At 35.5% G+C, this 14,224-nt stretch overlaps 1 protein-coding gene across 6 annotated transcripts in view; it reads left to right on the top strand.

Annotated features, from left to right (window-relative positions):
• PPM1A (protein phosphatase, Mg2+/Mn2+ dependent 1A) overlaps positions 1–13,856 on the top strand; it is a 50,367-nt gene extending 36,511 nt beyond the window's left edge. For 3 of the 6 annotated variants that reach the window (XR_016226397.1, XR_016226396.1, XR_016226398.1), the window contains 6 exons: positions 395–1,248; positions 3,627–3,744; positions 7,774–7,882; positions 9,295–9,352; positions 9,429–9,540; positions 10,359–13,856. Coding sequence is in view for 3 of the 6 variants with exons in the window: in XM_070065028.2 (XP_069921129.1) it covers positions 415–1,248; positions 3,627–3,744; positions 7,774–7,882; positions 9,295–9,352; positions 10,359–10,388 (1,149 nt within the window). In the remaining 3 variants the exon portion in view is untranslated. Of the gene's footprint in view, positions 1–394; positions 1,249–3,626; positions 3,745–7,773; positions 7,883–9,294; positions 9,353–9,428; positions 9,541–10,358 lie in introns of those variants that run through there. The other 3 variants (XM_070065028.2, XM_070065029.2, NM_001082698.1) reach the window with 2 other exon arrangements.
• Positions 13,857–14,224: the final 368 nt, after the last annotated feature.

Raw genomic sequence — 14,224 nt, 5'->3', positions numbered from 1 at the left:
ATATGTCCTGTGAATTTGTCTTTTCTTGATTGATACACATACGAGTTAGTTCTGAGATACCCTAAGAAAAGGTGCAGTATATCCTTAAACATTTGTCCCGGTTCGTGCAAGTTGATGGCCACTGTCAGGTCCCCTTTCTACCCCAAGCATCAGGGAGAGTGTTTTATCAGCTTCCCCTCATCCCCATGCTTTAGGTCTCACTACCTGCGGTCCACTCTGAGCTGTGCGTGATCAGCCTTTCTCCCCCAGTTCTTCCCTGTTAGTGTCCAGTTTGTAAGTCAACAGCACAGGTGTCTGCTTATAGTAAGAGTTGTGAGTACTTGTCTAAGACTTTTGCTGTATCTTCAGAAAAGATAAGGCAGTGATTGACTTTCCTGTTTCTTTTCCTTTGCAGAACTAGAGGATCAAGACATAATGGGAGCATTTTTAGACAAGCCAAAGATGGAAAAGCATAATGCCCAGGGGCAGGGTAATGGGTTGCGATATGGGCTAAGCAGCATGCAAGGCTGGCGCGTGGAAATGGAGGATGCACACACGGCTGTGATCGGTTTGCCAAGTGGACTTGAAACATGGTCATTCTTTGCTGTGTATGATGGGCATGCTGGTTCTCAGGTTGCCAAGTACTGCTGTGAGCATTTGTTAGATCACATCACCAATAACCAGGACTTTAAAGGGTCTGCAGGAGCACCGTCTGTGGAAAACGTCAAGAATGGAATCAGAACAGGTTTTCTGGAGATTGATGAACACATGCGAGTTATGTCCGAGAAGAAGCACGGTGCAGATAGGAGTGGGTCAACAGCGGTGGGGGTCTTAATTTCACCCCAGCACACTTACTTCATTAACTGTGGAGACTCAAGAGGTTTACTTTGTAGGAACAGGAAAGTTCACTTCTTCACACAAGATCACAAACCAAGTAATCCGCTGGAAAAAGAACGAATTCAGAATGCAGGTGGCTCTGTCATGATTCAGCGTGTGAATGGCTCTCTGGCTGTATCGAGGGCTCTTGGGGATTTTGATTACAAGTGTGTCCATGGAAAAGGTCCTACAGAGCAGCTTGTCTCTCCAGAGCCTGAAGTCCATGACATTGAAAGATCTGAAGAAGATGATCAGTTCATTATCCTTGCATGTGATGGTATCTGGGATGTCATGGGAAACGAAGAGCTCTGTGATTTTGTAAGATCCAGACTTGAAGTCACTGATGACCTTGAGAAAGTTTGCAATGAAGTAGTCGACACCTGTTTGTATAAGGTAGCTAGACCTTTTTTTTTTTTAAGCATAAAACAATTTATGTTGTATTAATTAGTATTTAATCATTCTGTAACCTGCGGTTCTCAAAAGTAAGTTTTAGCACAGTTGCAGGTTACTCTTCATCTATTATGAAAATACAGGGACACTTTTTAGAAGTAAATTACCCCATTATCATGTATGCAAGTTGTCAACTGACTGGTCTTTTAGTAACCACGATTACTTGGAACCTTCTAATAATGGGGATGTTTATCAAAGGTAAAAAGATTATATTAGAATGCTTCTTTTAAAGGAAGGAAGATGGGGATGGTTAGCTTTCATACAAGTGAAAAAACATTTTAGAAATTTAATACTTTTGCCATGTGATATCTCAGAACATATGTGGAAGTACTTTTCGACTTTGGTTTAATGAATCAGCACCAGCAAAGGTACTTAGTGAGCATTTGGTGTGATGTCATAGAAATAGCCTGGGACATGGAGTCAGAAGAAATTGGTGTGAGACTGTTTCTAACTCAGGTAAGTGATTTAAATTCTCTGGAAAAATCAGTTTAATTGTGAAAAGGGTAAGACATACTCTCACACTGTGTCCTGTATGCTTGTTGGGAGCATCAGAAGGGATCATATCCATAGATGAGCTAGTTTGGCTGTTTTGTTCTATAGTGAGACAGACCTGGATCAAGGCTTACCTCGTAGACTTTTGTACTCTTATACTCTTTTTTTTTTTTTTTTTTTTTAAAGAGTTACAGAGAGGGGGGAGGGAGAGAGACAGAGAGATCTTCCTTCCATCCACTGGTTCACTCCTCAGATGGCTGCAACAGCCGGGGCTGGGACTAGACTATTCCAAAGCCAGGAGCCAGGAGCTTCTTCCAGGTCTTCCACATGGGTGCATGGACCCAAGTACTTGGGGCCATCTGCCGCTGCTTTCCCAGGCATGTTAGCAGGGAGCTGGAATGAAATATGTAAGTTGTCTAGTTTAACATATAATACGTCCTCTATACAAGCTGCTGTCTCTCCTAGGTAAGTTATAAATGACTCAAACAGGGTTATACAACTTGAGTGGCAGCATTAAAACTAGAAAATCTTGACATTTTACTTATGGCTTATTGTTGTATTTTGTCAGTGGTGGTTTTATTGATTTTTCTTTTTAACACATTGATTTTATAAAATTCGTGTATTTGATTTAACATTCAGAGATTCAAATTCAACATTCTGTATGGTTTTATAGACACACTAGCAACTCGACTTAATTGATACCTGATTTCTGTGATATCCAATGCATATGTTGACATCAATAGAGTAACAGCTCTATTAATAGTGCATACGGTCAGTTTCTGAATTTCAGGAGAACTGAATATGATTTAAGGCACATATGTTGTCACCTTTAGTCTGTAGGAAAGTAGCATTTATTGAGTTTATTCTGCACTGCTTGAGAGTTAAATGCTTGTTAGGTAAATTAAGAACAGTTTTCTTGAGTGCAAATACACAGTATACCTTAGATTCCACTTTTTTTTTTTTAGCTCCTCTGCATTATTTTAAAAATTAGCAAACATATTAACATTTGTCACATCTTATACAATTTTCCTCTGATGATCTTTTCTGTTTCTTAAGTTTGTTTGTTGATTAAGCTAATGATACAGAAGATCAGTCTTTTCCATATACCTGAGTTAAATGCTTAAAAAGTAAAAGTTAACTCCAGTTTCCTAGTAGGAAGGAGAGTAGAGGGAGGCCCCACCATCAATTCAATCATTTAATTAAATCATTTTGAATACTCGGGTATCTTTGAATATATTTCCTAAAAGGTCATTTTTTATAATGATAGTTAAAAGGTAGTTTATAAAGTTAATGTATATAGTTTTACTTCTAACTCCATATTTTACTTAGGAGGCAAATGTGTTGACCCCACAATTTATTGTAAATTATTTTAACTGTAAATTTGTCAGAGATCTGCATAGCAAATCCTGTTGTAAAGAGTACCAGTAGAATTGTCTGTCATGTTGTATGGCATGAATGTGCACGTATATGTGTATATGTTTTAGATATTGCTTTAAGACAACTACCAGTGAATGTTTAGCAATAGCTTTGATAGAATTATTAAAAAATGATTATCAGAGTGGGCTTTAACCTGCAATGTTTCTCTCCTGTCTATTAGAGTATAGGTTATATGGTATATACACTATATGGGGGCGGGAGATTGTCCATAAAAATTCTCTGTTCTCCTCTCTCTCTACACACAAGTGTATGTGTGCATACCTGTATTTTTTCTTCCTTAAAATTAACACAAGGACAATTATAACTATAGATGACATTGCTAGCTTTAAGAGCACAAAAAATAAAAATAAAAAAAAAAACCAAAATATTCTCTCAAACTTTTTTCTTCCCAGGGAAGTCGAGACAACATGAGTGTGATTTTGATCTGTTTTCCAAATGCACCCAAAGTGTCACCAGAAGCGGTGAAGAAGGAGGCAGAGTTGGACAAGTACCTGGAATGCAGAGTAGAAGGTGGATCATTTAACAAAAAATAAGTAGCTTTATTAAAGAAAAATCTGCAACACAATCAAACTATTAACACGTTAGCTCTTAGATCTTTCCATGCCTCTGGCATCGAGTGTTGTTGCGTGTACAGAAGTGGGACGGGGCGTCTGTGCAGCAGCTGTTTAGATGTGTGTAGTCTGTCCTGTCACAGCCAGGTTAGCAGTACCAGCTGATGTGGCCCTGTGCATTCTCTTCAGGATAACTTGTTTTAAAAAGCTGAAGTACTTGTGGACTCTCAAATGCTTGATGAATTCACTGGTATGAGTGGTTTTATGCTGGGAAAATCTGATTTGTGGTTTATTTAATTACAAAGACTTTTATTTTGATGGTGATAGTTTGCATACCATCTTGATAACAGGAAGGTCACAGCCTTATGATTAGCAACATTTGTGTGCTGTAGCTTTGAAAAATTCGGTAAATTGTTTCAAGGCTTCTTGCTTGAGGCATTAACTGTCTCAAACTAGATGTTCTTAAATGAAGACATGATAATTCCCTACTTTGTAGAAATGTAGCTGAGTAAGATCAAGAAATGAGTGGGGAATTCCTGAAGTATATTTCTCATAATTCTGCAAATCACTTTGAAACAAATCAAAAGCCATTTGGCTCAAGTGTAGCACCTTTAAATATCTGAAAAAGTTTGAATGATGTTTCATGCAGCTCCTACTTGATAGAAACTTGAAGTCTGCCCAGTTAATATCAGTTTACTGCATATATGTAATAAGTATATAGATTATGTAGTCCCTGTAAGGAGAAAAACTTTAACAGTGTTAAAATGCATTTTGGGCTCCTGCTGTCGTTAATTTGCGTGTTAAAGACCTTGAAGAGCGTGCAAGCACTGACCTAGTACATTCCCCACTGTGCCTGCATTGTTACAATCAGTATGTACTTTGAGTTGTTTTCCTCCCTTTTTACTGTTTGATATCAGTCATAATCAGTGTGATATTGCAATCATGATTGGTTTTTATTTTCAGTACTGTCTGAAGCTGCTATTTTATTTTTATTGCCCTCCCCTACTTGATAGTGATATGTCTAATAGTGTCTGTAGTATTTAGCATTTCATTCATTGGATGTACTATTCAATGAGTGTTTTCTTACTATTATCAAAGGTCTTGGTATTTTTATATTTTAAATTAATCATTTCAGTAGAAGTTATCTGTAGACAATAAAGTTAAAAAATTAGATTGCTACAAAGTCATTAGTTATAACTGCCAATTAGTAGAAAATTAGGAAACCCCAAGAATAATATGTATAGAGATAAGATGATATTTAATGTATTGACACTTTAAAGTAACTTGGGAGTACATGTTTTGATATTGGTTTAAAGAAATAAGTACTTCATTATTTTTACTATGAAATGGTATCAAATTTTAGAAATGAATTGCTACTTTTCTCATTAAAGTAAGATTCTGATGGAATTATGAAATATTTTCCATAATTTTGTTACACTATTAAGTTTTATATTATGAAGCAAGAGTTGCCACCTGAACAGAGTTTACATTAATAATCAGTATTTTTGATATGTTTAAGTGTTATTGTGCCTGTACCATTCAATTAGAGATTATTGTGTAAGTGAAATAAGGTATTCTTTACTCAGATAGATTTGATGAGACTGCAACTAGAGAATAAATATTTTATCAATTAAAACTGCATTTAAAAACATAGGAAGAATGTAACTGTTTGCATTATAAAAGTTGGTGTGTGTCATAAGTGAAAAATACTGCATTCAGCTTCTAAAACAGGCACCAAAACCTCTTCTCCCCCCTCCTTTCTGTAAATAAATGCCTTCAGTAAATTACTGTGACCCATCAGACCTCATTTTGTTTGCTTTGAACATTTTTGGCTTCTCTGTCCACATTGTAGAAGAGGACAAAGGCTTTTCAGCTCTTTCTCCTGCTGTCTGTGGGTGTAAAAGATTCAGCCTGTAATTTAAACCATACTAGGTTTGTGGGCCTTCTAAACCAATTTAAGATTATACTTATGCATATATTTTTAAAATTTTTGCTGCTGACTACCTGAGCTTTAAAGTTGCTAATTTTTACATACCCGGGAAGAATCCCTCATACCTGGTAGAGGGGGAGGGAGAGCAGAATGTGTTTGTATATATGTATGTGAAACATGGATATTCTATACCTATATATTCTTTATAAAAAGCGTTCAGTCTTTTTGCATTCTAATTAAAATATATAGTCCAAGAGAATTAAAGGAATATTTCTTAAAAATAATTTTCTTTTTCAAAGCATAAGGAAGCAAGTCTAGTTTAGTGTTAATGTTCAGATAGTTTAAATGGATTGTCCCTTACGAAGTTTTTAAAGCTTTACGTTATTTTTTTTTAAAGGATTTGGTTTCTTGTAATTTTCTCACAGTTAAAATATCCTAATTTATATTTTAACAAAGATGTAAGATACATCAAATATAGAGAATTCAAGGTAATGTTTTTTTAGACCTGAAACCATCATCAATTGAATTTATCATCAGTGTTCATTTCTATTGTATGTAGTTACCTATCCAAATAATTGTATTGGCTTAGCAATAGACTGTATGTTAAGTGTTTTATAGTTTTAGATTGTGAAATTGTGCAGTTTAGGTAAACATCAAATCCCTTTATTTTTGTACATTAGATTCCAGCACTAGAACCATGTAGAATAACTATGCTCCACAATAAAGGAACTTGGCAAACCCAACCTGAGATCCTTGGTTTTTGTTCAGATTTAAGACTGGTTTTGTTTTTTTGGTTTTTTTTTGTTTTTTTTTAAAGGCAAAAACTACTAGATGGTGAATTTGGTCTTTATTCTTAAAAGAGAAATTGAACCTTTAACGAAATATCATGGGTAGCAATGTCTGTCTTTCAATATGTGTCTTTTAATATGATGAAATCACATTTTGAAGCTTGATCAGAGGATGAAAGATCTTCGTATGCATTGTTATTTTCCAAAGTATTTACAAATTGAGAACTAGAATGATCATTTCTGGCCCCATTGATGACAAAGAAAATGCCATTTCTTAATATAAACATTGAAAAACAAAACTTGAACACATAATTTACTGAATATCTTTGGCTTGAATTTGCTAAAACCCCCACATGAAGAATTTTTGTACTTGGAAGTGAATAGCTTTAGAGTTCTTTGTAAGGATCTTTGGTTATAATTTTTTATATTCTGTGATAGGAATAACAGATTGTGGCAACATTCAGGGTGTATTGCTGTACCCATTTGATAGCTGGTTTTTTGGACATTAATTCTTTTAAATGCAGTTGTATGGTTATCAGATCGTCCTGTTTTTAAACACTTTGTTAAAAATTTAGACCTTTTACATTTAAGGCTTGACTCAAGTAATCAACAAAGGAAATGGTATTATATATCTATATACTGTTTAAAGATACTTTAGAGGAAAATTGAGCCGAGAGTGGAGTTCCAGTGTATAACTTAATTTGTGTGCATGTTACTTAAGTACTGTTTGGCAAATATAAATGTGAAAATGATTTGTGTTAGTATGTAATCAATAAATTCCCTTATACTTAGAAAAAGTTATTTTTTTCAAATCTTGAAATTGTTTCCTTTTTTTTATTTTTATTTTTTTAATCAGTGCGGTGTATTTTACAGGGTAAAATTCAGGAAACATGTCTCCAGTCTAAAGAAAGGAGTTATCTCCTCCGAAGTAACTAGTTGACATCTTAAGAAGGATGTTCTCATGTATACATTCGTGTTCCTGATTTTGTAACGCATCAATTTAACATGACATGTTTTTTCTTTCTACATTTTTATCTTATTTTCATTCATTGAAGTTCATCTTTTGTGTCTTTTTCTACATCCATTTGTCAAAAATTTTCAAAGGTCAACCTGGGGACTTTATTATTGTTGTTTGTTGTTTTAATGATGCCAGTCTAGAAAATCTCAGATGTGGTAAATGCCATCTTTAAAAACCTAGGTTATCTTTGTTTCAGTTTTTAAAAAATTTAATCTGGATAACACTTACAAAAAAAGTACTTCTGATCCCCAGAAATCCTAAAGAAGCAGGGGGAAGGCGTCCCGGACTTAGTCCACGTGATGCGCACATTAGCCAGCGAGAACATCCCCAGCCTCCCTCCAGGGGGCGAACTGGCCAGCAAGTAAGTCCCGCTCTGTGCACTCGGACATTCCGTGTTAGGGTGTGGAAACGGTGTGTGTGTGTGTGTGATCAAGTGTGTGTGCACCCCTAATTTCTAAAGTGATGCAGCTGTCTGCATCTTCAAAATATTTAAGCTGTGATTTCTGTGTTCTTTTAGTATTAGGGTGTGATCCTTGTTTAGGTAGCAGAATACCAGTGCCTGTAAGGACCCGTACTGAGAGTTAGCTTTGGTGGAAACTTGGGTGACATTGATTGCCTCACGCAGCATAAATGAGATAACAGAGTGAAAGAATTTTTTTAAACTACATATACCAAAGTCCGAGTCTTAGTAGCAGGTTTATAAGCTTGTCAATCTGCATAACCCAACACTGCAGATTGCCTTCATCCATCTGAGCCATGTTCCTGGATCTCTAACTTTCCCAGTGTTCCTGGTTGCTGGTTGCTCTTTGGTTACAGTTGGTGTCAGGAGAGATAGGAGAACACATTTTTTGCCTTTTTCTCTTTCCACTTTAGTTCATGGAACTGGACTAATTTGTGTTAAATATTAAGCTGACAGCTTTACACATACTACAGTGGAGAAATCAAGCAATTTTATCATTCAAGTCTTAAAACATTTTTACCTCAAATACTCATATAATTGACTTATAAGAGATGTGTTATTTTTATTTCCTTGATTCTCCACTGTGTCTTGTGACTATGCCATATTCTTTTTAATCATTTCACTACATAATGATTATAAAAGTTCTTGTTTGAAGCTTTTATTTTGGGGAAACTTTTCTTTCCCATATGTCCTGCATAATGGCTGGCTATAAAATTGCTTCAAATCAATTTTGTAATGAGAGAAGCTATAACTTATACATGCTACTATGGATTTTTACATATTATTCAAAAAAATTCCTAGGTTGTCATGGAAATGCCATATTTGATATTTCTTTTTTACAAGCACCTTTCAAGGGGCATTTTAAAAAGCAAAAACTTAAATTGTCTGAATTATTTTACTACATTAGCCATTGAAGTTACTTCTTCAAAACTAAGATTCATCTCCTGACTACTAAGTATATGTTAGTATTACATTGTAAGAATGGCATTCCTTACCAGTGCTGACTCACAACCACTTAAGCTATTGCCAATCTGAGTAGACCAGGTCAGACTGCTTTTCTTTTCAAACCGTGACTTTTGTCTTCTATTAACTGGGTTGATAGAATGTTACATTGTAGAGTAAATTCACCTCTACTTTAATATTGGAGCCCAGATATCTTAAAGTGAGGTTCCCTTATTGAACGTAAGAAACAGAACTAAAATAATTTCTAAGTATATGATTGTTTTTGAAGTTTTGATGAACACCTGGCTGTGAGTAATTAAGCACTATGTACTTTTTCAAAAAAATTAATTTCCTGCTTTTTTTTTATTTAGGCGGAATGTAATTGAAGCCGTTTACAATAGACTGAATCCTTACAAAAATGATGACACTGTAAGTAGCGTTTTAGCTCCCTCTGCTTTCCCTCCCCTCCACTCTAAATGCATATCCTTCCTACCTGTTTTTGCAGAGCTGTTCACTGCACCCATTCTCTCACACATACCCCTGACTGATTGCTCTGAACTCTGCTTGCTCTGATCTCTGCCTGCACCACAGTTCTAGTGATTGAGGACATAATCATGGTGAGTGGCCACCTCTCTCGAAACCGAAGAAAGTCCATTTGAATTATTCTGGTTTTTCAAAGCTTCCACAAGCAGTCTCCTTCAGAACGTTTGTCTTCACCTGATGGTCTGTTTTTGTTGTCGTGGGAATAATATGTGTGCTCAGAATCTGAGATTGTTCTAGGTTTTGTGAGCCGCCACAGCAGAACTGCAGAATATCCATGTCCACTAAATGGTTTTTGTGGCTGGAAATACTTTGTCTAGAATCCTGAAGTAGCATGCAGATCTCATTTAAATATTAAAGTAGGGAGCACTGTTTATATGACATTAGAATGCCATATTCTCCAAGCAAGTTTTCTGTCGCAAGTCTGTTTGTAGTGTGATGTTTATAGAGAAGTGGTCATTTAAAATCATTTGGGCACAGCTCAAGTGTTTTATGTATTGCATTATGAAGCTTTCCCAAATTTTGTATTACTTAAGGTCTTAGTCTCTTCTAATGCATTAAAAGTTTATGAAAGTTGTGTTCTAAAAACGGACTGAGTTTATCAAAGAAAATATTCTTTGTATTCTATATTATATAGTGTTACTGATTCAGTGATAACATTTGTTAAACCTCACGTAACCTCATTCCACATTTTCCAAACATAAAACAGAGTTAACAGTTCTTGGAATAGATTATTGATAATACATACATACATATTTGTATACTTTAAGATGAACATTTATATGCTAAAAGTCAGTTTTACAAAACCTTTATCTCTCTGCATTATCCAGAAAGTAGTTTTAGCACCTCTAAGCTTTAATTTAGTTCCTTGTTTTGTTTGTTTCCTTTTATAAAGGACTCTACATCAACTGATGATATGTGGTAAAACTGCTCATCTAGCCATGGAGTTTACCTTCACCTCCAAAGGAGAGTACAGCTTGAACCTTTTAACATCCATCCTCAACTCTAAGGAAGGGGATATGACGTGGGTGAGAGAGATTACACCAGAGAACTTCAGCAGTACAACAGCTAGCCCAGAACTGATTTTTTTTTTGTAAATTTGAGACTTATGTAAACGTGATTTCAACCATAATTCATGTTGTAAATCAGACTCCAGCAATTTTTGTTGTATGATTTTGTTTTTTTGTAAAGTGTAATTGTCCGTGTACAAAATGCTCATATTTAATTATGAACTGCTTTAAATCACTATCAAAGTTAAAAGATATGTTTGGCTTGTTGTGTGAAGCAACAGATACATAACCCTTTCAAGTCATGTTATGTTTGGACTTGGGGTTGGGACAGGGAGAGCAGCAGCCGTGTCAGCTAGACACTCAAATATGCGCGTGATTATGGGGAATAATTACAAAATTGGACATCCAAGGAGTTGCTGGAAACCATCTTAATGTTCTTGGTGGGAGGATTGGCGCCACTGATACAGCCATTCCCTTCATTTAACTGTCTTTCCGAATGTTCTCTCCTTGTTGCCATGAGTATTGCAGGTAATACAGTATATTCATAAGAACATCAATCTTGAGGCTCAAACGCCTTGATTCTTTGCACCTCTTTTACAAGTCCTTACATTTAATTACTAATTGATAAGCAGCAGCTTCCTACATAGAGGAGGAGACTGCCATATTTTTGCTATCATGATTGGCTGGGCCTGCTGCTGTCCTAGTAAGATACTCTGAATTCCATTTTATCAATAAAGCTTGATTTAACAAACAAGAAGTTTAATCATGTATGTGTAATTCCTCTTGTACCCCTGCCTTTTAAAATACCCAGTGCCATTGTAAATGAAATTTTCTCATAGGGACAGTTGGTAGTCTCTTTTAATTGGATGATACTGTTATTCAAGGCATAGATGGAACTGTTTCTGTTCTGTTAGAAAGACTAGAAGATTTAAGTCTCTGTTGTTCCTTAATCTATTTTTTTAACTAAGTTTCTTTTGGGCTGCTTGTTTTTCATTAAGATGTGCATCAGCTTGACTTTGCCTACTGTTTAATTAAAATAATTGTCAAAGTTCCACAGCCTAACACTCTATGGTAGGTGTGTGTGAGTGTGAGTGTGTGAGTGTGTGTTTGCCTGTGATTTTTAATTGGCCCATGTCTTTAGAATCCAAGTGGTTACGATGTATTTGTAACTTGAATTATAGCATGTTGATAATATTTAGCTGTTGGCCTTTAAAATAACTTTCAAAACTTAAGGAATTGTAGAAATAAAATAACCTAATTTATTTAGGCTTAAATCCTTCTGGTTAAGCATATGTGAAAGTGAGTTTTAAAATCTGTCACATTGAAAAGACTGCTGTCTGTGCCCTTCTGTATTTTTGTCTCCTTAGGGTGAGTATTGTATTTATCACCATGTAATTTACTCATTCAGTAGGCAGATTCCCCACTAGAAAACTAATAAAATAGAAGAGTAAAATATAACTTTGAATACAAAATCAAAAAACCTTGTGTAAAAAAAACTAGTATAATCCATTTTGTTATATATTTTTTTCCCTAACTTGGAGATATACATATTTGTATATATAGCCTTAAAACTAATGTAAAGTTAGGGGAGTAGTGGGAAGAGTAATGTGAAATGTCTCTGATTTAAGTAGTTTCATACCAGCAAAATCTTTTCATTATCCCTCTCATTTGTGAGGTGATTAAATGTAACTTAATTGTGTTTAATTTATATCTGAATCCAGCATGAATGAAGAAAAACTGAAGTACTATTTAAATTTAGAAATTCATAACAGTTGGAATTACCTCTGTAATTCCTTACATACAGTAAATGCTTAATGTCTAGCTCTGTGGTAGAGTGCAAAGTGTGATAACGTTCTCATTACGGCTTTGCAAGCATCTAAGTGTGCATTTCATGGACACCATTGCTTCTAGCATAGATTGATTACCAGATGTACTAGTACAATAAGTCAGGTCCTTCATTTTGAAAGTAATCTGAAGTTTTTAGTCCCAGAAATTTTACAGTCTTGAACTGGGCTGTGTACTCTTGGAATGCAAAACTTAAGTCACAAGTGAAATCTGACAGAAACCTGTATTTCATTCGGTTAACAGCATATGTAGGGGTTTTTCTTATTTGAGAGTCTTTAAACCAAACAAGCTACTACAGTATCCCTCTGTTAAAATTACTAGTACTAAAACTAAGCGTGGAAATGAGAGAAGACCACGTCTGAGTGTGAGCTAGAAGATGATGTCTTTTCCACGTGAGTCAGCACTGCCCCAGGAGGTGGGGATTTTCCCTTGTGAAAACACGGAGGGAGGGAAATGCGTTCTAACAAGCAGACCACGATCTGGTGCCTGGAGGCGATGGTGATGGTGGGAAACCAACCACACTGGTAAAACGCACTTTTGCACCTGTATTGTGCACTTCATTTTTGTACCACTTCAGTTCTTGACCCTACTTTTTTTATGCTACTTAGCATCTCAGGAAAATGCCTCAAAATTGTTTGATGTGTTCTGTGTTCCTTACTTTGGAGGGAAAGAGTTCTTGAATGATGATAATAGAGTATTAAAAATACACTGTCCTTTAAATCTCTTATTAGGGTGAACCCAATTTGCTGCTTTTAATGGGAAATTCAGTTTTACATAGTAGGCACTTGTTGCCCTAACATGAACAGTTTCACTGATCTATCTCTTACTATCTTAAAAAGGTAAGCTCTCCTAATTTCCAGTTTCTTAGAATATACTTTTAGAGATAACAGAGAAGTTCTCAATATAAGAATTAACTCTGACAAATCAAGGTGGTACTTTTCTTATTCAGCTTTAGAACTGTCTCAAACATATTTTTAGTTATAGTCATTAACTTGCTTCTAGACTACTATGCAGCTGCTCCAGCGATGTAATTTTTTATACTAACTTCCTAACATTAAGAAATTTGGATTACAGAATAAATCGTTTCTGTAATTCCCATATTCTGAATTACAGCAGTACTTTTAGTGATCATTCATTTGATCATAGATTAATCCAGCTAATAACACTGTTTTGCCACAAAATGGTTTTTAGTTGTCTTGTTTTTGAGTGTTAATTGCAAAGCACTGTTCTAGGCTAAGCACCTTGGGGCTGTAAGGAGATGACTAGATTCTTGCTTTCAAGGAGTTTACATTTGGTAAGAATTTGCAATCTAGTCTATGTTAATATTGTAACTGGATGGCTGATTTAAAAAGAAATTGCCCACCTACTGTCTACCAGGAACTTTCCTGAACAGGGCAGTTCCCTGCCTAAACAGCTCATTCTTTTTTCCTCTGTTCATCTGGAAATGCTTTTGTTCTGTTTTCTTTTCCCAGAGTTAAAAATTACATTCTGAAGAAAGTTTTGCTTGGTGTAAGAATAAAATTGAATTGACGAGGCAAGGCTTAAGTCCATTCTGTGTGCTTGATTATGAATGCATGTTGTTTGCTATTCCTGCTGACAACAGAAGTCAGAGAAATAGGTGTAACGTATTCCTTAGAATTCTCCAACCCTGGAAATAGGAGGTGCTTGAGTTTAAAGCATTAAAAAATACTTGTGCATGCGTGTGTATGTGTGTGTGTGTGTGTGTGTGTGTGTGTGTAGCTAAATTGGTATTCAGTAAAACTCTGCTCTTTATAGCACACTGCCAGTGTTAATATCCATATCAGTCAGATGATGACTGGGTTTTAGTATCTGAAGGTCATTTGACTGCCCATCTTTACTGGGCGGATTCATCTGGGAATCCTACTTGTGATTTCTGAAAGAACTG

Source organism: Oryctolagus cuniculus, chromosome 20 (assembly GCF_051225735.1).
Source record: "Oryctolagus cuniculus isolate XC-2025 breed Fujian yellow rabbit chromosome 20, ASM5122573v1, whole genome shotgun sequence".
NCBI classification, from domain to species: Eukaryota; Metazoa; Chordata; class Mammalia; order Lagomorpha; family Leporidae; genus Oryctolagus; species Oryctolagus cuniculus.
This window is presented reverse-complemented; position numbering and strand designations above follow the sequence as displayed.